This window comes from Hibiscus syriacus, unplaced genomic scaffold, assembly GCF_006381635.1.
Source record: "Hibiscus syriacus cultivar Baekdansim isolate YM2019G1 unplaced genomic scaffold, ASM638163v2 tig00002890_pilon, whole genome shotgun sequence".
Classification (NCBI taxonomy): domain Eukaryota; kingdom Viridiplantae; phylum Streptophyta; class Magnoliopsida; order Malvales; family Malvaceae; genus Hibiscus; species Hibiscus syriacus.
Genome location: NW_024061954.1, coordinates 205493 through 229202, shown reverse-complemented (window position 1 = coordinate 229202; position 23710 = coordinate 205493). Strand labels below are relative to the sequence as shown.

General features: G+C 34.2%; 6 protein-coding genes and 1 pseudogene across 7 annotated transcripts; 3 read left to right on the top strand and 4 right to left on the bottom strand.

Moving 5' to 3' along the window:
- Positions 1-3977: 3977 nt before the first annotated feature.
- Positions 3978-4550, bottom strand: LOC120162322. Its single transcript, XM_039172487.1, has one exon. The coding sequence runs from the start codon at positions 4489-4491 to the stop codon at positions 4060-4062; it is 432 nt and encodes a 143-aa protein (XP_039028418.1). The 5' UTR covers positions 4492-4550; the 3' UTR covers positions 3978-4059.
- A 1578-nt stretch (positions 4551-6128) lies between these two features.
- LOC120162666 (chloroplastic import inner membrane translocase subunit HP30-2-like) lies at positions 6129-21688 on the top strand. Of its 2 annotated transcripts, XR_005519570.1 has the most exons (7): positions 6129-6525; positions 6848-6963; positions 7864-7990; positions 8469-8617; positions 8740-8802; positions 8898-9005; positions 21678-21688. XR_005519570.1 is itself a non-coding variant. In XM_039172775.1 (6 exons), the coding sequence occupies exons 1-6, from the start codon at positions 6232-6234 to the stop codon at positions 8935-8937; spliced, it is 789 nt and encodes a 262-aa protein (XP_039028706.1). In that variant the 5' UTR covers positions 6129-6231; the 3' UTR covers positions 8938-9143. The 2 variants fall into 2 exon arrangements, 1 of the variants encoding a protein (XP_039028706.1); XM_039172775.1 differs by lacking the exon at positions 21678-21688 and having other exon boundaries at positions 8898-9143.
- LOC120162433 (probable receptor-like protein kinase At1g33260) lies at positions 9266-10734 on the bottom strand. Its single transcript, XM_039172589.1, has 3 exons — positions 10624-10734; positions 10309-10387; positions 9266-10217 (listed from the first exon to the last, which is right to left on the bottom strand). The coding sequence occupies exons 1-3, from the start codon at positions 10732-10734 to the stop codon at positions 9529-9531; spliced, it is 879 nt and encodes a 292-aa protein (XP_039028520.1). The 3' UTR covers positions 9266-9528.
- Positions 13104-13769, top strand: LOC120162686 (RING-H2 finger protein ATL79-like). The gene has a single exon (XM_039172795.1). The coding sequence runs from the start codon at positions 13139-13141 to the stop codon at positions 13748-13750; it is 612 nt and encodes a 203-aa protein (XP_039028726.1). The 5' UTR covers positions 13104-13138; the 3' UTR covers positions 13751-13769.
- On the bottom strand, positions 15059-16472 carry LOC120162696 (60S ribosomal protein L9-like). Its single transcript, XM_039172804.1, has 3 exons — positions 16017-16472; positions 15416-15538; positions 15059-15320 (listed from the first exon to the last, which is right to left on the bottom strand). Exons 1-3 carry the CDS (start codon positions 16389-16391, stop codon positions 15234-15236), a joined length of 585 nt encoding a protein of 194 aa, XP_039028735.1. The 5' UTR covers positions 16392-16472; the 3' UTR covers positions 15059-15233.
- Positions 17155-19432, bottom strand: LOC120162676 (50S ribosomal protein L11, chloroplastic-like). The gene is made up of 4 exons (XM_039172786.1): positions 19157-19432; positions 18895-19067; positions 18727-18790; positions 17155-17556 (listed from the first exon to the last, which is right to left on the bottom strand). Exons 1-4 carry the CDS (start codon positions 19389-19391, stop codon positions 17345-17347), a joined length of 684 nt encoding a protein of 227 aa, XP_039028717.1. The 5' UTR covers positions 19392-19432; the 3' UTR covers positions 17155-17344.
- LOC120162705 lies at positions 21297-23150 on the top strand (annotated as a pseudogene).
- Positions 23151-23710: the final 560 nt, after the last annotated feature.

The window sequence follows — 23710 nt, the reverse complement described above, 5'->3', positions numbered from 1 at the left end:
GGAAAAAACAGAATTCAACATTTAAAACAATCATACCTGACGAAGCTCGTTAAATAATTCTTGTTCAAAATTTATTGACATGCACATATCAATATTGTTACTTATTTTTTCAAGTGATTTGAGATCTTGTTTACTCAATTCACATGTCCCGTTAGAACAATGATACAAAAGCCATTTTGACAGGTTATGCGTTGCCTCTATTATATTGCTGATAATGCGATTTTGACCATCTTTGCAATTCGACTCGTCAGTTGTTTCGGATTTCTTTACAAGCTGCTGCACAAAAAGAGGCTCAAAGCTCTCTAAAAATCTCTCCTTTGCAATAATTGAATCAAGAGAATCAAGGGCCTTCTTGACCTCATCTGGACTAACATCAGCAAAACTAGTCCCAGATTTCGGCCTGAACAAATTTTTAGGACCATCATCCAATACTAAACTCGTAAGAGGTACATGGGAATCAGTTTTATCACATGTCTTCAATCTTTTTAGAGAAAGAGGTCCTGCAATTCAAGACAAAACAAAAATCAAACAGCACAAAGGATAGTAGGACGATAAGCATAACTGCAGTAATTCACTCGGAGAAAATGGTCTGCATTAATATGAATCTGGCAGTAAATTAAAAGAATTGATAAGAAAAGTTACCATGGTTGAAATTACCAATGTGAATAGAGGATGAAGGTATACTCCAATCCTCACCGTGCTGAACCAGCCTGGTTCTCTCCGGTTCCCACAAGCCACCGTTACAATATGGAGCCACGTATTTCAGGCCAGACCAACTCTCATTAAAATTTGGCTGATGAAGATGAGGAGGAATTGAGTCCAAGCTCATCCGAGAGGATCGATAATATCGTTCGGTTGAATTAAAAGTATTAACTCCGACCCGGTTCAAAGGTTCACCCGAACCAACAAGTGGATTCGCCGGCGGAGTTAAAAACGATAACTTTGAAGACTCTCCACCGGAAAGGTTCCCGCTGTTAAACTCGAATCCCATAGCCATAATCTTGTTTTATCTGGGAAAACAAAAAAAAACTGAAATCCGAAAATCCAAACAAAAAAGCTCAGCCTCTGGAAGAACAAAAAATCCCATGATCGGACACTGTTGACAATATCGACGGAGACGAAAAGCAAACGGCGAAAACCCAATTTTAAGAATTCAAGAATCGAACCGAATAACTTCAGCAATTCAACATCATCGTCATCATAGTCAAAGGAAAATATGGTTCAAAATTTACATAAACTTAACTGAGACACACCTTGAATGAGAGAAAGCTTTAAATTTTTCTCTACTTGAATGAGATCACATACGAGTAAAAGCTTCAAATATAAGGAAGATTGCAAGTGTTTGTTACATGGTAGAACTATAAATTTAGTAGTGAAGTTTGTATTGGTTACTAATGATAGTCTTGTTTTCAAGATAGAAAAAAGGAAAATAATAATTAATATCTTATAGTATTTATTAATCGTTTTTCAAAATATATATAGAAGAAGTTATGATATGATAATCTTTTAAAAAACTGTAGATTTATGATTTGTTAATATGTTAAATTAATATTTGATCAAATCTATTGATTTAAGATTCGCTAATCTTTTAAAAAATATATAATCTTTTAATAGAAGTTATAATTTTTTAAAATTAATGATAAAAATATCAGTAAAAATAAAAAACAATAATTAAATATTCATGAAAAAATTATATTTAATGAAGTTTTATAGTTAAATATTTAATAAAGTAAAACTTTATTAACGTTGATTATTACTTTTATTTCATGTAATTAATAGACACTATAATAATAATGTGTTACATGCAAGGACTTGATTGATTATCTTAAACAAACTTTTATTTATTTGGATTATCATTCGGAAATCAATTGAGAGTTTCTTTTAGAATGAAATCAGTCTTTTCTAATTATATAATTAAAATTTTAACTCGGATTTAAATAATGTCATGTTTTTATTTGATTAGATAAAATTTAAAAATATATAATAATATTTTTTAAAAATATTATTTGTATTATCAATTAAAAAATTATTAATCAAATGATCTTAGGGTAAAAGAATTATTGTTATTGAGGTTCCGGATTTAAGCACTATGAATGTTAGGAGTGTGAGCGCTCAATGTCAAATGGTTGAGAGTTATATTTAAATTGATACTATATAGTAGGAGTGAGCAAAACTCGACTCGATTCGAAAAATCGATTTTTTAAATTTCGAGTCAACTCGAATTATTGATCCGATTTTCGATTTCGATTCGAGTTGGAATTTTGAAATTTCAAGTTACACAAAAAACCAAAAATTTAACTGATAATTTTGTGATTTAGTCTCTGATTTTCGTATTCTTTCAATTCCTCATTCATTTTAAGTCCATTTTTTATTAAATTTGAACCGTGTGCTCCTAATCTATCATAGAATACATATACGTTGTCAATTCCTCTTTTTATAAAAATATTTTTATTTTTCAATTTAATCTATCAACTTTTCATTATTTCTTTATTTCTTCAATTCACCTTCATTTTAAGTATATTTTTTACCAAATTTAAATCACATATTCCTATACCACTATAGAATACCTATGTAACTATAATTCTTATTTTTTTAGTAAAAATATATTCTATTTTTTATTTAGTCCCTTAACTTTATATTTTACTAAATTTGGTCTTTTGATTGCAATTGTTTGCAAATTCTTTCTTTTCATCAATTCCTTGACTCTTTTATACTCTCAACAATAATTTATCCTCAATATATATATTTTTAAAAAATATATATAATATTGTAAATATATTTTATAATTTTAGATTGTATTTGATATATTAAATAACATTATATTGTTTAATGAATATGAAGAAATATATATATCTTATATGGTTATAGAAAATCAAAAAAATTAGAATCAATCCTTACCATAATACTATAAATAATTATAATAATTTTGTATAGAAACTCGAATAACTTGACTCGAATTTCTTAAACTTGACTCGGCTTGAAAAAATTTCAAGTTAAGTTCGAGTCACAAAATATAACTCGTCAACTTGAATAACTCAAAATTTTTGCTCGACTCGATAAATTGCTTTATCGAAACTTTATTAAATTGGTTTTAGTATTATTTTAAATCGAATCGATGGATTGCACACTCTAAACACTTTGTATGATTAATAGTTCAATAACCAAAATTTAATATAAAGAGATCATCAAATTACAAACCTTCCAATGTGTCAACCAAAGCTATAGACATGATTAACACCAAATGGCTTCCGCCATCCACGAGCCGAGGGCCTCTATAAACATAGACGGGGAACCTCTTCCCGAACCGGAATCTCGCCCTTCAACCTCAAAACATTGTTCATTCTCGACTCGGAAATGGACATCTCCTCGGGTTTATCCATGATGCCATTAGCAGAGCATTGTCGCCAACGGTGATTTCGTCTTCTACACCTTTTACATCCTGGAGAAGACGTGTGTAAGTGTGTAACAATTGGTTTCGAGCTATCTTCCTTCTCATTAGAGCAAGGTGAATGGACTTGAAGTTTGAACCTTAGAAAACGTAATACAGTTTCATATTTCTCGGTGTTTGGTTGACATAGAAGATCATGAGATCGAATTTTGATTCTGGCGACCTGATTCCGGTGAGAGGTGCATTATTAATTACATGTTATGTTTAAACTTGACAATGCACATACCGTACAAACGCAATTATCGAAAATCAAAATCTTTAGATAGAATAACATTATCTTTTACGTGAGCCACTTGATATATATTTCTTATATACAATATGCATGGTACGGTAAGCTACAGACAAATTTTTTTTATGATTTAAACAGAAAATTAAGGTTAAATTATCTAAGCCTTCTCATTATCCAATCTCGATTCATTCCGTATTAGCATAACAAAAATTGTAAGATGAGAAGAGTGAAATGATAGTTAGGAATCAAGCGAAAGAAAAAGGAAGAATCTTATAAACTTCAACTGAATCAACGGTGACTATGAGAGCTGGGGGTTGAAAAGAAAATTGATGTCTTCTTGTTTAGAAAATTAAAAACAAACACGAAAAAGAAGAAGAAAATTTCAGATTAGGCCAAAGAAAACAGAGAAGCCTAGAACAATGAGCCAAACTATATGCAACAAAAGTAAAGCCTGACAAGGGAAAGATCCGGTGCCGCCGTTATTACCCGCGTTACAGAACCCTATCTTGGCAACCTTCGCCCCCGAGCAATGAGCGTCGGCGCATCCGCACCAATACGTAACGCCGTCGTCGCCGCAAACGGGATCCGTCCTGAAGCAGTTAACCGGGCACGAATAACGCCGAGCAGAAGGCGAAACACCGCACGCATCCGCTCCATCGGACGGCAACAAGATGCCCGTGAAATTCCGTTGCGATCCGACGGCGAAAGAAGAATAAGAAGAAGACGATGAAGAGAAAGGAACAACGACTACCAGCAACAACAACAACAGCGACAATGCGGATTCATGGAACTGGATCGAAAACAACGTCATCATCTTTTTTATTCCGATTTTTTTTTCAAAAAAATCCGGAAAATAACAAAACAAAGCGAGCTTTCCTTTCTATTTTTCAAAGTTGAAAAAGGGAAAGCTCGCGTAATGTTCCTTTCTTCTTTATTTTTTTTTTCTCTCAGAAAAGCTGAGATTCCATGAAAATATTTTGTTTTTCCAGGCTTAAATCATTGCCCCGAAAGCAACGAATTCTTACCTTTTGAGACGATTCACGGGAATGTCAATGGAGGAGGAAACTCTCTCTATATATAAAGGGAGTCAAATCTTTGTCGTCAAAACAATTCATTAACCGATAATACCATTTTGAAGGAAAATTAAAACTGTTTAAATCTGGTTTAATGGCTAGAAATTAAGAGTAATTAATTTAGAACGATTTCATGTTTGGTTGGAAATCAAACTTCTGGTTATGTTCTTAGCTGTTCGATTACAAATTACAGGTCTTAGGTTCAAATTATTGCTTAATTCTTAAATTTAATTTAACCATGCCACGTGGAAATTATTTTTTAAAAACAACAAACAAATGTCCGAGAATATTTTTTTTTTCAGATAACGTTTATTGTCAGGTTCACTATCATAATTATTATATCAATTTAATCCCTCTAGTATTAAATCTTTCAATTTTGTTCTCTTAATTGTAAAACTTCATACATATCAATCAAACCTTTCATCATTTGTATGTAAGTTTAGAACTCTAGAAGTCTAATGTTAATTTGAATCATAGGTGAAGCATATTTAAAATATATGAATTCATTTTTAAATATTTTTTTCGCTTTTTATTACTATAATTTGTCGAGATTTATTCGTATTATAGAATTATAACATGTTTGAGCATTTTTCGTTAATTATAATTGTTATTAATGAAATTATATTTTATTAAAGCAAATCAATTAATCATATAATTTAAATCAAGATAATCAGTATCTTACCGTTGAACCTACAATCTTCTATTTGATACATGGACTTAGCATTGATGTATTTTATCTGTCATTATACCGAATCATATTAGAGGTCAGTTTCATTCTAATGACGAAGTAATTTGTTTATAACTTTTAGAGGAATACAAATCATTATCAAATATATAATTGAGTGATATGAATTATAGTTAGGATTATAAATGAGATAAGATAGATTGTAAGATGCTCGAATTTGACTCGATTAGAGTTCGATCAATACTTAATTTGAGTGGATTCGACTTGAGTTCTTAACGGGTTGAAATAAACTACTTAATAGTAGACTCGAAAAACTCGCGAGCAACTCAAGAAAGAATATTTTTAATTTTTTAAATTAAATTATTAATAATATTAACATTTATATATTATTTTTCAATGCAATATAAAGTTTTTATGTAAGGTTTAAGTTCATGTTGAAACTTCAATCAAATTAAGTATAAAATATTTTAAGCTTAAGTTTTTTCAAACTCGAGTGAGATTTCAAATTTTAATTTTAAATTTCATTCAAATTTGATAAATTTTAATTTTTTAAACTTTTAAATCGAATCGAGCTCAACAATACTTAATCTCAACCCAACTCATTTATAAACCTCGTTGTAATTTAACCAAAATATAATCACAAATTGACTCGCAAACTTCGGGCTAATAAGATACTACTTTAATATATCAAAATTCATTTTCGGCGGCAATATCAGGGTGGCACCACCACCAGCAACACGAATTCCGGTTTCCAGTCTCTGAATCAAATCATACACTGAAGAAAAAGCTGAAAGAAATGGGGCGAATAGAAGAAAAGCAAGGAGCCACGGTGCCTGGTTTGATGCCCCAGCAAAACCCTCTGGAACAATTGCAATCCAAGTTCAAGGAAATGGAGAACGGGTTCAGGGCTTGGCTAGCCAAGCAGTCCTTTCCGGTCGAGGCGGCCGTGGTAACCACCACCGGCGCCGCTCAGGGCGCTGCTATCGGTGCTTTAATGGGTTCCCTCACCAACGATGTTTCCTCCTCTCTTCTGACTCCTCCTCAAGCTTCCATGAATCCTCAAGCCATGGCTCCGTTCAAGCAAGCCCAGGTCTCTTCGTTTTTATACTTGCTTTCATTATCAGCTTTAACTTCGGTACTTTTAGAGCCAAAGTCACGGTTGTTGGTTTTATGTTGTTTCATGCTCTCTGTTTAATTTGCTGGTCCTTGAATCCAGGGGTTTATTGTTGATTGTGTTATTTAGGTTTGGATTGGGTTCTTAAATGGTGCGAACTAAAATTAAATTTCTCGTTGTTTAGAAAGAACTGGTTTTCAACTTAAAATCACTTAAGGGTTTTCTAAGCAGCACCTGGTTTATTGTTCGCTAAATGGATTTGGAGAATATATGATAGATGTTTTTACATTGATTACGGGCTCTATCAGGAAGTCCCTTGGTGCAAGCTCGCAACTTTGCAGTTATGACGGGTGTCAATGCTGGCATATCTTGTGTTATGAAAAGATTGAGAGGAAAGGAGGATGTTCAATCTAGGTGATTTTTTTGTAATCATGGTTTATGTTGGTTTATGGCTGGAGGATATTGCTACTAGTCATAATCAGAGTACAAGATAGTAGCATATGTGCAATATGCATGATTAACCGGTAAATATGCGAGCAGATAATGCTATAAATGGACTTGTTTCTGAAAACATACACACTACTAGAACAGTTTTTCACTCTTTATTTGTCATCGGTTGTGTATTGAACCTCAATGTGATCCCAGTTGAAATGCAGAGAAAAGCTAGCTTGTTGTTCTTTAAGGCCGAATCATGCTTTAGGTTTCCAAATTTTTATGGTCGAAAAGGTTGTTCCAGACTACATAAATGTTATAGTATACCGTATAACTGCCTATTTTCTGAAAGCAGTCAGAAAGGAGTGTTTTATCCTTGCTTTGGTCTAAAACCAGCATGGTTAGATTCTTCAGCAGAGTATTTGAGTCTTGAGAAAGGATGATGTCTCACTTATCCCTCTAGTTTGTTGAAGGTTTATAATTTGGAGGCAATTTTCTCTTGAATTTCCCTGGAAATTCTAAAGGTTGTTGCCTTTTAGGAATATTTGGCTTCCATTCTAGTTTAGCTGGGAAAATATCCGGTGTCAAGCTATGCTAAGTATTAAGATCATGGTCCAATCGTTATTATTATTATTATTGAATAGAAATAAGCATGCAAACATTTTGACCGGACGTTCTGCACTATCTATCATAAGTTAGAGCTTCAATATTATCAACAGAGAGCATTTATTCAATGTTTGTGTGCTGTCTTCTGAATATTATATGAACAATCCAAGTTTGGTGTTTGAATAAATAAATGTAGACTTCACCATCTTGTTTTGAATTGATCGACCTTTACTTTAGGTTTAGACAGTTGTTTAACATAACTATTGTATCTTGCAGCATGGCAGCAGCTTTTGGTTCTGGGGCCATGTTTTCTTTAGTCAGCGGCATGGGCGGCCCGAATCAGGCTGCAAATGCGGTCACTTCTGGTCTATTTTTTGCACTTGTGCAAGGAGGGCTTTTCCAGGTGATTTATAATCTCCTTAGCCTCTTATGGATCCTTCTTTTATTTTTAAATCACCCCGCATTATTATCGTCTCTGCAAGCTGTGAACAAGAAAGATCGTACATAAACCTAAAAGATGTGAACATGTATGCTAAAATTTTGGAATCATTTGTTCTTGAGAGTGTCTACATCCTTGAGCTTTTCAAGTAAAATTTCCCCTTTCAATTTCTGAATGGCTACTGCTTTGAAACATTCCCTTGCTGGCCTGTAGGTCATATCTAACAGCTTTTTTACTCCGACTCTTCATATTGCTTAAAGTTCCCATGTCAGATGCATACTGGACATCCGTATGGCGAATATGACCATTCAAGGACTCTCCAAATACATGGAAAAACTAGAAAATTTCAATACATCTGTGTTCGGCATTTACCTGTGAACCAAATCTTGTACCTGAATGTGAATAACATCTTCTGACAGCTATTTTGTTTGTGATTATTTAGTTGGGGCAAAAGTTTTCACAACCACCTGTTGAGGATGTTAATTATTCCAGAACAAAATCCATGTTAAACAGTCTCGGCCTTCAGAACTACGAGAAGAATTTCAAAAAAGGCTTGTTAACGGATATCACATTGCCTTTGCTCACTGATAGGCAAGCAGTTGTATTATTTTCATCTTTATTTTAACTTTCTAATGAATAATTTATGCACTGTTTATACACACACATACATATATATTCTGATGGCATTTAAATTGACATATGATGTGTTTCAGTGCTCTTAGGGATGTGAAAATACCCCCTGGACCAAGGCTCCTTATTCTTGACCATATTCAGAGGTTTGACTCGAATCTTCGATGTAGGATAATTATATTTATTGTCCTTGACACCGTTGGATCCTATCTCACCTTCTGATTTCAATCTTTTGCTTCAGGGACCCAACATCAAGAGAGAAGCAAGGGCGCCGTGGGTGAAGTTTTATTATCGAGCCGGTTCAAACGAAAGGGGAATTTCCGGTATATCTGAAACCGACAAGAAAGTGGTGAAATGTTTTCTATTTTGTTTCTTTGGATTAACAGGTTTGCTCTAACTTTAGTTTTACCGAAACATCGGATAAGTATGAACGATTTCCTTCTTGTTTCATGAGGTTGAATGCAGTAATTAGTTATTTGCAGCTTGTTTCTTTTTTTTCCTAGCCAAAGCATTAATAAAGACTCAAGTTTAAGAGGGTTAATGAAGCATGCCATTACCTTTAGTAGCAGATACTGTAAACAAGATATTTGTGCTCGTAAGATCGTCGAGTTCGACTAGGAAAAAAATCACAAATTCAGTTTGAGTTTGAACTGTCGAGTTATCCGAATTCGAGTATTCATAATGTTCAACTTGTATTTCGTATCGTTTCTGGAAACTATACTTACAATCATTCAAAATCCAGTTCATCTGTTGAATTTGCAGTAAAAATCGTTTGTTCTAAAGATTTGATATTTCGCATTACATGTGTTAAATTCACATCTAATCTAAGGGGCACTAAACTGATTTCAATACGATCATCACCATGGAATAAATCAATGACGGCCTTTGGCTGGTGACGGCAGCGACAACCGTGAATCAATGGAATTGATCTTACCCTTCATCGTCTGCATGATTTCTGCAGCAGAAGGCCTATCAGTAGGCGACTGTTGAAGACAAAGTCCAGCAATTGTAAGCATGACTTTAGCCTCTTCCCAGTCAAACTCACCGCCCAGCCTCAGATCCACCATTCCAGCCACCCCAACACCACCATCAGCAATCTCTCTCAACTTTGGCGACACCATCGTAGTCAACAATTGTCCCCTTTTGGGACAGAAGGCTTCCATTCCGGTCACAAGCTCCAAAATAACAACACCCAAACTATAAACATCGTTCTTCTTGCAAGCAATACCCGTCCTCAAATAATGAGGGTCAGTGTACCCCGGTGAGCCTACCATTATCTGCTTCGTCCTTGGTGGCACCACCATCGACGAAAATCCCATCTTCGCCGACCCAAAATCGCAGAGTTTGTAGTTGAAACACTCATCTAACAAGATATTCGAAGCTTTAATATCGCCATGAACAATCTGGAGACTGCATTTGTCGTGCAAAAACTCGATTGCTTCAGCAAGCTGAAAAGCTATGCTCAATCGAGTCTTCCATGGAAGCAATTTCCTTTCGTTTCCATGGAGTTTCTCTTGCAAATTTTCATTCGGAACGTACTCGAACACAATTGCACCTTCCTCTGTAAAACAAAAAATAACAAAAAAATATCAAAAACACCGAATCGTTTTCTTTTTTTCTCCATTTCTAATGAGTTAAAGCAAAGCAACTACCTTGATCATCGCAGTAGCCAAGGAATTTGACGATGTTTTCATGTCGGAGTTGGGTCAAAATATCCAGTTCCTGTTTGATCTAATTTCACACAAGAAAAATTCTATGGTTATGAAAACGACCCATTCATATTAATTTACTTTAAATTGTTCATAATATTAATGATTATTAATTTAATTTAAACTAATCATAACATTAATATTTTTTAATTTACTTTAAAGTGTTGATAAAATTAATATTTAAATTAAAACTGAAATGTTTAATGTTATTTAAAAAACTGAACGTAAAGAATTGTTGGTTATAAATTATAGAGAGACACACAGCTCGGCATTTGGCGCAGGTAGCGAACATGCATTGGAGCAGGGACATTGAGATGAACAGAATCGCATTTGTCTGAAAGCCAAGGCCACTGCCATGACAATACTCATCGCTGTACCTCATTCACTCATCCTCCTTTTTTTTATTATTTTAAATAATTTATTTTATATTCAATTATTTATCTCATGAACTATCAATTCTATTGATTCAATGGTCAAACACCAATTTCACACATACTTCGAATCAACTACCTATTAAGTATAATATAATATTTATTTAAAGGTAACTCTTAATTATTTGACATAGAACTTTATAAATTAGAGACGTAGTTGAATATTAGAAGAATTAGATTATTAATTTTTAAAAATATATTAAGTATTTACACCATCGATTTATAAGAATCCAATATTAAGATCTATAAATACTTCTGTTTTGAAAATTGGACCGGACCGACCGGTTCAACCGGGAACTGTTGCTTAGTCTGGTTCAATCTAAACCGGTTGAACCGCTATTAGTGAACCTGCCAGAACCGCTGAACCGTTCAAACCGGACCGGCTGAAAACCGGAAAAAACTGGGAAAACCCGGGATTTTTATTTTTTATTTTTTTTAAAAAAAAAGTTAAACCAAACAACGTCGTTTGTTAAACGAGTCAAGTCGAACTCGAGTATTGCTGAGCTCGACTCGAACTTGAAAACTTTAAAAGTAAGCTCAACTCAACTCAAACTCACAAGCTAAAAATTATTAAATTCAACTCAAACTCGAAATATAATATTGAAACTTGAACTCAAAAAGGCTTAAACTCAAAAAAAATTAGAAGCTCGATTGAAGCCTAAAATTCGAGCTTGATTGAAGTGAAAGAATAGTTCACTCAATGCTCACCAAAAGGCTCTATGATTTTGAATGCCAAATTACCTCTATTATTTATAGAAGTTAGTTGTGATGCGCTTCTATGTTTCTTAGCAATGTGAGATTGTTTTGTTCTCATATTTTTACTCTTTAGACTTTTGGGATGCTCTTCTATGTTTCTTAACCATGTGAGATTGTTTTTTAAAAAAATTAAATCAAACAATATCATTTTATTATGATTTTTTTAACCCCAAATTTATTTTTTAATTATAATTATATTTATTATTTAATATGTTTTACCTTAAATATTATGTTGTAGTTAATTTGAATCATTTTGTTTCACTTGATTTTAAGGTTTTTAACTTGTATACGTTATGACTTGCTTTGAATATGACTTGTGATATAAAAAATTATTTTTTATTAAATATTTTTGGTATTTTTATTTAATTTTTTAAATAATTATGACGTCGTCTGGTTCTTCCGACCGGTCGAGCCGGTTCGACCGGTTGAACCAGTAAACCGATAGCATAATCGATTCACTAACCGGTCCGATTCTGAAAACCATGATAAATACCTAAATTTATTTATTTTTAATATTTAATCTTGCTTTGCGTCCTGGATGAATTAAACAAGTGTTGGTCACTCACCTTCAGCTGTTAGATTGTGACCCCTTCGTCAAAGGCTGTCAGAGAAGCACATCTGTGGGGAAATTGCAAAAGCGACCCTTTTGGTTAATTAAGGCTCATATGATTGAGAGAGAGAGAGAGAGAGTCATGCACAATGGAGCCCATCATCATATGTTGCATACATCTAAATAATTCATAAGGATATGGAAATTTTAACAACAATTTAGTACATGAGATTGATTATCATTTTATAAAATATATTAAAAATTAATTCATTTAGAATAATATTCTATCCACTGTTAATGAAAAATTTTGGATCACACTAAAAGGCTAGAGAAAATATTGTATATCATATAAAAGATATATTAATTAAGTAATCGGTCAAAACACCTAACAAACATGTATTATATTTTCGGGAGTCGTTATCGAGAAATATTTGAGATTTTATCTCTCTATTTTCAAGTAAATTTTAAAAAGATCTCAAAAGGAAGAGGGCATGATCTAAAGATCATTTTAGACATAGAGTGTTCACCAGTACTTCTCTCACGGTGTCAAGGCATCACATGATAATTCGGTTAAAAGTTTAGAGATGACAATGATTTAATTATAGAATTAATGAAGTTTGAAACACCAATTGATGAATAGCGGCGAGATCATTGATTAATTTAATTTTACATATTTATATATTATGATTTTTTTTTTGTATTTTGTATTTATTGAATTTAATTATTTTAATATTTAATTTATTAATAGATTAATTTGAATTAAATAGTACAATTTTTTTTTTTGCTATAAGATGATTCTTTTAATCTTATTTTCTTCGTTTAGGATGCCATGATTAGAATAATTTTAACAATTTTATGTGAGAGTAAGTAAAAGATGAAATAATTAAGATATGAGAAGAAATTGTTAACCCTTGATGCACGTATGCGTTTCTTCCCTGCCTAGTTAAATATCCCTATAAATAAACATCTCCATTCCTTCACACACGCCAAAATTATTCTCCCCCAAAACACTAAATCTCCAACCCAAAACAATCAAATGCGGCCTTCGCCGTCGCCGGCTCCACCGGTTTCTTCCGGCCAATCGCCGGATATGTCTTCCACTTCGAATTCCACGTGTAGTCCTCACATTTGCAGGTGGCAGCCCTACACAAACGCAAATGATTTTCAAGATAACGTAGCCATGGTCTTAATCATTCTCTTATGTGCTTTAATCTGCTCCGTGGTTCTCAACGCCGTCATCCGTTGTTTCTTACGCGGTGGAGGAGGAGGACGCCGCTCTCGGCGTTTCGGCCTTCCCCTAACCCAGCAAGAGCTCGAGGAGAGAAAACCTGTCCCGGAGGCGGGTATAGCACGCATGATGGCGGCTCCAACTGTGGTGTATTCGGCCGGGATGAAGCTCGCCGGAGCGGAGGGTGAACCCGAATGTGCAATTTGCTTGTCGGAATTCGCGGAGGGCGATGGGATTCAAGTGTTGGTGAAATGTAAACATGGTTTCCATGTGCAATGTATTCAGCAGTGGTTGGCTTCGAACTCCTCTTGTCCCACTTGCCGTTGTAGTTGTCTTCCTCCGTCGCCGACACCGGCAGAAACTATCCGTCAATGCGTCAATGACGGTTCTCGACCAGTGTTACCGGGACGGGAACCATAGCAAGCTTTGGTTGCTCGTCTCTATACCGTACGTTTTTAACATTCAATACTAGTTTTTTTTCTCTTCAAATATTACTCCCTTGTATTAACAAACTTACGAATCAAGAGCGTAAGTGGTTCATACTTAATCTATTCGGATGAAATATTAAATCATTCATTGAGGATAAGAATTTAATTTTTAATATACTTTATTGTAAATAAATACTAATTATTATAAAAAAACCAAGCCTTGAAATTAATTTCATTTTAATTTTAAAATTTAAATTTAGTTAAAGATAAATATTGAATTCAATTTTTATTAAATAGAAACCATAATAGTTGAGTGGTTTTTGTTGAAAAGATTCTATTCAGATTAATTTAGTTTGTATGAAAAATTAATACTTTAAATTGTATTATTTTTCTGTCACAAACAAATACATAATGTACGATTTGGCTACTACTCTTATCCCCTCCCTGAACCAATGAAATATATAGGTTCCACCCTTCTTTCTCCTTCCTCTCTTGATAGTACATATTTGGGGTTCTTTTGCTGCAGGATTTTATTACTTGTCTAGGAGTTTTATACCGATTTGCAGCAAACTATATTTCAAAGTTGTTTATTCCAATCATCTCCTTTTGTGAGGTTGGAACAAAATAATGATAAATCTTGTAGTAAAGACACAGTAATCTGCTATTAACTTGTATCATCAGAGATGGTCTTTTCCAGTTGTGCAATTACTGGCATGAGAGAGGCTTCGGACCATATACAGATTAAAATTGTAGGAGAGTAATGCGTTGAAAACCCAGCCAAACAACCAAGTGAGCACGAAATTCATCATACTATATCCACATCAACCAAATCTGACACTGTTCCTGATTATTGACTAAAATCTCATGCCCATAAACAAAAACTAAGACGGGGGTTTTATGTAACCACAATCACATGATAATAAATCTCAACTATTAAAATCTAATTATCAAAATCAGTCAAAGAATTTAATTAATTTTATTTTTATTCTAAAATTTTAATTGAATACAAAATAATAAAGACATTTTTTTTTCAAAAATTGGATTATTACTCAAATTATTGTTTTAACCACTAAATTTTAAAATTCACAAAATAATCAATAAGATCAACTTACCAGTAGCATCTTTTGCAGCTAAACTGCATTGAATTTGACCCTGCGTTAGATTCAAGCTCACTGTCAAGCTAATTGAACTTCAAAAATCCACATCCGAATTTCCAACAACAATAAGACTTTGCACATAGTCGCCGAAAATGAAATTCATTCTATTAACCAACACAAAACTTGAAATGAGGACCACAATTAGAGTACTAAAGATCAAACAGATCCAAAATTCTCCACACAACAAATAAAGATAACATCCTTGTACTCCGCACCAGCTGCAATTCATGGAAAAAAGGAAAGACAGAACAAAAACCAAAGTCCCAAGACCACTTAAAAATAACGCAGCGCTACAACTATAACTCGTGGAGACAACCATCATTCCTCCTCAGCAATCCTGCCCTTCTCACTAACATAGATACCATCAAGGAACTTTCTAATATCCTTGTTCTTCACATGGCATTTCTGTTCAAAATAAAGGTCAAACATTATGATTATAAAAGCAGCAATTATGCAGAAGGCGAGCAGTTGATGTTTGAATAGCATAGATGAATAAGTACCTGGTTTATCAACGCTGCAGATCGGGAAACAAGTTCGACATCATTACCATCCAAAACAATCTCATCCTTAACCTTCTCAGATCTCACAATGGAGACCCCTTCCAACATATCCACCTTTCGAACCTGTTTACCAATAGAAGACGAGCAGCCATATTAATATGACATCATATAAATAAAAATAAACACATGACTCTTAAAACAATAATAGCATGACAATTCAAGAGTAGAAGCAGTTAACATTTGGTTCCTTAAACCCTCGAATTGGCAGCTTGGTATAAAAGCAAAACCAACAGCTGGTATTTCATACATCAGTCAATGAAATCAGAAGTCAGAATCATGCTTTGCAACATATAACAAACAACAGATGTGGCACACAAGGAATTTTAACATGATTTACATGAATTAGCATGAAATTATGATTTCAGCACATTTATACGCTAGACTAGGCAAACATTCAACATTAAATTATTTGTAATCAAAATGAAGAATCAGATTCTACTAAAATTACCAGTAACAATCAGATTCTAATTCAACATAAATATAAGCAGGAAGAAATATACGTTAAGAAAGGAAGGAATGTGAAAGTGTGTGTGAGAGAGACCTTCTTCTCGCCAAGGAAGTTGCGGATCTCGATGGACTTGTTGCCATTAGTGATGGAAGCGTTGATCGGAAAGTGAGCGTAGACGAACCTCATCTTGTAACGGTATCCCTTAGTGACGCCGGTGATGAGATTCTCAACGTGGCTGAGGGCCGTGCGGATGGCGGCGCTCGTCTTCCTGGAGCCGAACCAAGCCTCGATCCTTAGCTTTCGCTTGCCGGTCTCTTCGTCCTTGATGAGATGGAAGTCGAGGTTGAGGTGCTTGAAGTTGCGAGTGAGCTTACCCCTTGGACCTTCAACCTCGATCATCTTCGCCTTAACCTTAATGCTAACCCCGTCGGGGATGTCCATTGTCTCGGAGGAGAGTATGGTCTTCATTTCTGCTATTCCACGCTTTCCTTTCTCTGCTCTCTAATAGGCGGCTTCGAAACAGATTGAAGAAAACCCTAAACCTAGCTGAGACGTGTTATATAGAAATGTAAGAATGATACATGATGCAGTCTACATACCTAATTACGTAGATGGGCTGCTTTCTTTAATATTACAAGTTTAAGTCCAAAATCTTCATTTGTAATGGGCTCTATAGAGGAATTGTAAATTTACACAATTTGTTATTGGGTTAAGTACATTACAGATAATTCAACTATATTCAAATGTTCATTTTAACCAATGATTTTTTACAAGTTACAAAATAATCATTAAATTTTATCAAAATGACTATTAAATTTTAACACTTATTATAACATCATTGATATTTTTTGTAATTGAAATATTATAGGATTATTAAAAGATTCAATTTAAATATGAGAAAACACATTAATATTTAAGCTTAATGGGTAGATGTTCTTGAATTATAACATAAATTCTAAATTGACTCTCAAACTTCAAAAACATTATAATTGAGCCTTAAAATATAATAGGATACCGATTAGTTCATTCAGTGTCAGTTTATCTGTCAGTTTTAACATAGACAAATTTCAAATCATATCAATTAGATCATTATGTGTTAATCTATCCATCAATTCAGATGTGAATAAATTTTAAATATGAAATATGCATGCATCAATTATATATACAATTTGGATCTAACGTGTTAAAATAGTCGACTATATGGCGATGCTATACAAAAGAATATTCGAGCTTGAACCCAATAATCATCGATCATATGACATGATACGATACGAAAAAATAATTAAAATATGATACAAACATGTATCAAAATCTACATCCGGGATTTCTAATGAATTTCTTACTCTTGTGGAGTGAAATGGCAAAATGGGGCAACAAGTACTAGTAGATATTGATACAGATAACGAAGTAGGCAACTACATCTAGACGAGTATTTCTTTCTTTTTTGGTTCAAGAACAGGTGGATCGATGTCGATTCCCATATTAGCTGCAGTCCCGGCAATAATTCTCATAGCCGATTCGATGGTCGTACAATTCAGATCAGGTAGCTTTTCAGTAGCGATAGCACGTAATTGATCTATCGATATCTTCCCCACTTTCTCTTGTTTCGGGTCCTTGGAACCTCTCTCCGCTCCTAGAACACCATAAAATATATTCAAATTGCATTCAAAGAATGGTAAACACATGGCAACCAAAAATTGTTCTCCCTGTTTCTTTAATCAACCACAACTTGTTTCTAACATGCTCATTTCTATGCACAAGTTACTTATGCATGTAATCAGCTACGTGGTCTCAGGACAAGGTTGTTAAACTTCATAAATGTGGTGGTTGTTAGGGCCGGAGAATGAGGATATATCCATTGACAAGTAAAGAATCAACACAATGCAAATAGTGCATTAGACTGATGGTGTATATCAATCCGCAAAGACCAAGGGAACACGATTTACTCAGAGGGACAAGATTGGTGATATCTACACAAGGCATGATCCCCAAGGAAGAATTCTTCATACAAAAAAAAAGTCCAGCAAATGGCACAAAATACTTTTGATTCCAACATGCAAACACATCTAGCTACACATAAACGAGGACTGAATTATAAATTTTATCATAACAACAACCTATGTTACTTAAACTTGAGTTGGAATATCGGAAACATGTATGATTCCGACCAAGGTAATTTTCATGTATTTTGAGAGTCCTTAGAGAGTTATATTTCCATACTCATATGTCTAGAATATGTCAGACAATCTAACACGGGTACTTGAAGAAGAAGAGTCGGAGCAACATAGACAACCGACATCTGCACATTTGAACTTTTCATTGTGCATACAACATCCCTGTTGCTATCTAAAAAATTCGATTTCTGCTTCTTTTTCATTCAATGATCTTTTCTTTTCCTTCTTGTCTCTTATGAAACAACTCCATGATGAACCTAAGTTCTCAACAAATCTGCTAAATGCTATTCAACCCAGTGCAGTGAATCGAACGCCAAAGAACCATGCATAACTAAAGCACCGAGAACAAATCATTGTGCAATCATTGCCAACAACTTGCAACAAGTAAGCACACAAGCATATGTATCGAAAATACTGGATGCTTCCTACCCCGAAAAGAACAAACTTTGCTTCGATTACTTCAATTTCATTATTTACCTTGAACAAGACCTAAACTCAAGCGTACCAAATGGGGAAAAAAAAGGACAATGCTTAAGTAGAGCACATGGAATTATCCCCAACATAAAAACATCAAATCACATCATGTAAAGAACATACAAGTAAGTGATATAGCAAAGAAGTATATATACCTGCTGCCTTAAGTAACAAAACTGAAGCAGGAGGTGTCTTTAGAATGAAAGTGAAGCTTTTATCCTGGAAAGCAATTAAAAACAAACATCCATTATTGTTCAAGAAAACTTAAGAAATCAAGAAAGAAAATGAAAAGAGAGAGAGAGAGAGAGAGAAGAAAAACCCACATCGTAGACAGTAATTTCGACAGGGATAACATAACCAGCTTTATCAGCAGTTCTAGCATTGTAATCCTTACAAAAGGCCATAATATTCACACCCTTTGCTCCGAGCGCCGGTCCTACAGGCGGCGCCGGTGTCGCCTTACCTGCTTCGAGAGCCAATTTTATCACCCCAACCACTGCAAAAACACGGAAAAAGGCGTAAAATGTCAGGGAATTCAGGACTCGATATCGAATGTAATGAAAGAAATTAAACAATTTTCAAAACCTTTCTTGGATTTGCCGCCGGGTTTAGGAGGAACCATGGCGATGACAGTCAAGAACCTTGGAGTTGAAGAGATGAGCGAGGAGAATTTTCTATCGAGGAAATTGAGAGAAACGCTGGTGTTTGAAGATAATTTGATGGGTGGAGGACAAAGAGAACTGGAAAGCTTTCCATTGTCGATGTTTCGAGGGGGAAACGAAGAGGTGAGATGATGGAAAGTGGATAACGAAGATGCCATTGGAGGAGGTGAGTTGAAAGAGAAAGCAAAAACTCGGGAGGAGGAAGAGGTATAAATCCTTTCGGATAAAACCCATAATTTCTATCTCCAAAAACTTCAATCTAATCTTCAATTGGGCTTCAGTTTGAGTTGAAATTGGATTGAAATTGGAGCTGGGTTTCTCTCACGATCAAACTATACTCTTGGGCTCATTTCTTTATTTTGTATCTTCAAAACTTCTTTAAAATGTAATATCCCTCAAATTTTACATTTTCTATTTTTTAAAATATAAATTAATTAAATCTTTCGAAAATATATTATCTTATAATCATCTCGTAGTATAAAAAATATGTAACTTCTAAAGACTTTTTTTTTTGGTAAAACAGATTAAACTAGAGCTTAACTAGTAATAGAGCAATCTTCCTACAATATAGAAGCCAGTTCCATCGGAAGATCTGAAAAATCGACAAAGCCAATAGGAGCACCTCGACTCATGGCAGCTAGGTAGTCCGCAGCTTTGTTCTGTTCACGACGTATATGTAGAATCTTAATATTCCAATCATGACTCTGGAGCTCAAAGATAGCCTCAACCAGTGCGTTTCCGATTAAAGCTTCACAACAATTATTCCATAGCTTTGTAACCTCAAGATTATCCGTTTCCAACTCGATTTGTCTAAACCCCAGCCTCCAAGCATGCAATAATAAATCATAAACAGCCCAAAGTTCAGCCACGAGGATTGAACATCTTCCCAAGCTACGAGAGAAACCATAAATCCAGCTCCCCTCCGAATCGCGTAACAACCCGCCAGCAGCTGCCTTACTGTAATGAGATTTATAAATTATCAATTAAATTTGTGTTATAACAACCATGAATATTAACTTAAATTTTAATTGATATTATTAATTATTAGAATCGATCATAGATAATCTACACTATAGAGTCCGTTTATCGATTAAACCACTATGTCTAATAGGGGAGAAACTCTTTACCGGCCAAACCGCCGATGCCCTATAGAGGAGAGAACCTACACCGGCCAAACCGCCGGTACCTAATAGCAAAAAGCATATATAGCACATGCAAACGTAGTTTGGTGAATTGACATTTGCCCCACAATGATAATAGTTTCATGTAGTCGGCTATTACCTTTTTTCTTTTTCATGCATTTTGACCTAAAATTAGTTAAAAATTATGACATATCATATTATAACATAATACATTTAAGCGTGTAGTGACATTTAACAATGAACTAGATGTATTTAAAATATTTTTAATTTTTAAAATAAAATAATAATTAATATTAAATATTTAATGATTAAAATAAAAATAAGAAAAAAGTTGAATGACGAAACTTCCATTATAATAACGTTGAAGAAGTAAAGTAAAAGCGAGTTGTAGAAAAATTCAAAAGTAAAATGAGTGAATAAAATGTCAGCGAACGTGAAAGAGGGGACGCGGCGACGAGAATGAGAAATCTCGTCGCTATAAATAAAGCGTACAATTATACAAGAAACGTCTCAGTTCTCTAAGCCAATATAAAAAGGAAAACAGAGCACGTGCCCGCGTCTACACCAACAGAGCATCGGGAGCAGGCGGCAACTAAATACCCTAACCAACCAGAAAGCATTTGTTAAAAAAAGATTAAAATAACCCCCAAAAAACACTTTTTTTCAATAATTTTTATCTTTTTTTTTTTGCCCATTTAGAACCCAACAATTGCCAATTATTTCCCCGTTGTTTCTACGCTTCTTAGCCAAATCTTAGAACCCCTTCTGTCAGAGACATGATTTAATTAATTGTAGAAACGTAGATAAACCGATTAATTGTCAGTATTTAATTTGTTTCCTAATTTTCTCGAAATCCTTATCCGTAATCTATTCAGCGCCTTGTTGTCTTTGTTTCCTGATTTCATTTCATTTCTTCGAACTAACCGTCGAGAGATTGCAGCGCTTTAAGATGGCTTCGGGTTCAGTTTTTTTGGAGATTCTAAGGAAGCCCACAATTGGGGATGTTTTGAGCGAGTTAATGATCTTTATGGCTCCGTTATGGGTCGCTGTAATGGTCGGTGTTTTAGTGGGATGGGCATGGAAGCCGAAGTGGGCAAATATAGGCAGAGGAATGTTGATTGATTGTTCTGGTTCAGAGGATTCAACTCCAGCGCCTTCAGATTCTTCATCTACAAGTTTTGGTTTCATTTCAAGCTTGAATTCGATCAAGTCTCAGTTGCCCAGTTGCATCTCTTGGATTTCAGATGATGGGATTCAAAAGGATTCTTTTGTTTTGCCACCTACCCTTGATTCCAATCCCAGGTTTGTAATTTCACCACCTGATTTCACTTTTCGAATAATTTTTAGCTGGATAACAATTGGTATAGAATTGGGTTTGTCTTTGGATTTACTAATTGCTAATATATATATATTTTGTAATTGGGGGCAGTTCATCACAGATTTCGAAGGGAAAAACTAGTTTTTTGACAAAAGATGATTTAGAACATTTGATCAATTTAGTTGAAGAAAAAGATGGAGGCCCTGCTTGGATTCATATGATGGATTGCTCTTACTCAAACTATGTATTATCAAGTTTGGCAAAGAGATCTTGAGGTAACTTTTTGTGCTCTTGTATAGTTAAATCCATTTCAACCAGTAAATCGAATTATCGAAACCGGTTTATAAATTTGCTTGCCTTGTTGTTTTGCATCTGTTTGGTAATTCATTTGATCGACCAAATTATGCTTTTTTTTGTTCACGTAGGCTGGACCTACAGAATATCGTAGCCGGACTGTTTTCGAAGATGCCACTCCCGAGATGGTGAGGGATCTCTTTTGGGATGATCAATTTCGACCAAAGTGGGATAAGATGCTTGCTAGTGCTGCAACTATGGAGGAGTATCCCACCACTGGAACCATGGTGGTCCACTGGGTTCGCAAGGTTCGTAAAACTTTTCTATTGGTTCCTTTTTTCTTTTTTGATTTTAATTGTATTGGAACATTGTGTTTTTAAAGCGTGCTTTCTTGTTGCAGTTTCCTTTCTTCTGTAGTGACCGAGAATATGTGATAGGCCGGCCAATTTGGGAGTCTGGAGTGTTGTATTACTGTGTTACTAAGGTAATCCCCTATTCCATAGTCTAATGGTACGATGTTTCCTTACAGCTTTTATTGTGAGAAATATCTCTGTTTTGCAACCGATGTTTAGATTATTTCCTAAGCTTTGAGTTGCATTAACTGATAAAATAACTTGGGTGAATTGACATTCTTTTATGAATTTGATGGTTCAATTCAACCGAGTGTTATCAACCTAATAATAGACAGGTGACTATAACATTGCATGCCATGGAAGCATCATGTTAATCAACTTTGTTTTGTCGTTTTCGATGCACAGAAGTTTAACTCGTAGCATGTTACTTCACATTTCAGGGAGTACCATGTGCCTTTGTTCCGAGAAAAAGCACACCTCGGCGTGTTGATGTATACTATTCGAGTTGGTGCATTCGTGCGGGTATTAGACTTCACATCACGTACTTTTTGTTCTCTCGCTTTTCTTCCTGTGCTCCTATGAAATTTGAAACTTCCGTACAAGCATAAAGGATAGGGAGATTATCAAAATGAGTCTTGGACTATTTATGTTTGATTTAAGCTTGAAACACATATGATGCAACACAAATGCCGGCTCTGTGTTTCGTTTTAAACAGTTGAATCGAGGAAAGGGGATGGTCAATTGACTGCATGCGAGGTCTATAATTTTTTTTGCAAACATAAAAAATCCTCTTGAGTCCTTATAATTTTAAAATTGAGCAAATTGATCCTTCTAAAATGAGGAACAATTTATGACAATTTTGAAAGTGAGCAACCATGATAATTTAATATAATTTTGATTGATATAACAACAAATTTAATTTTTAATATTTATACATCTAGTTAATTTAATATTAGTTATAATTTTTTTAACAAATTTAGTCTTAATATTTACACAATGTGTAAACTATGCGTTAATTTTTTAAAAAAATAATATTAAAATTAATATATTATATTATATAAATATTAAGGGTTGCGTTTATTATTTATATTAATATTCTATAAGATTAATACAAAAATAAGGTAAAGTATGCAAAGGGTATCTAAATTATAGGGAATTGTTTTATTGAGTCTCCAACTAAGAAATGCTACAAAATAATCATCGGACTTTTCATATGTTTCAAACTCGTCAGTTAACCTGTTGATTGAGATATGATAAAATATGATCTAAGAATCGTTTGAGTTGTATTTATGTTGTCGCTTTAAATATTATGTTGTCGATCTAGTGTTTGAAAGCACTCGGCCTTTGAACAGTGGAAAAAGATTGAAACA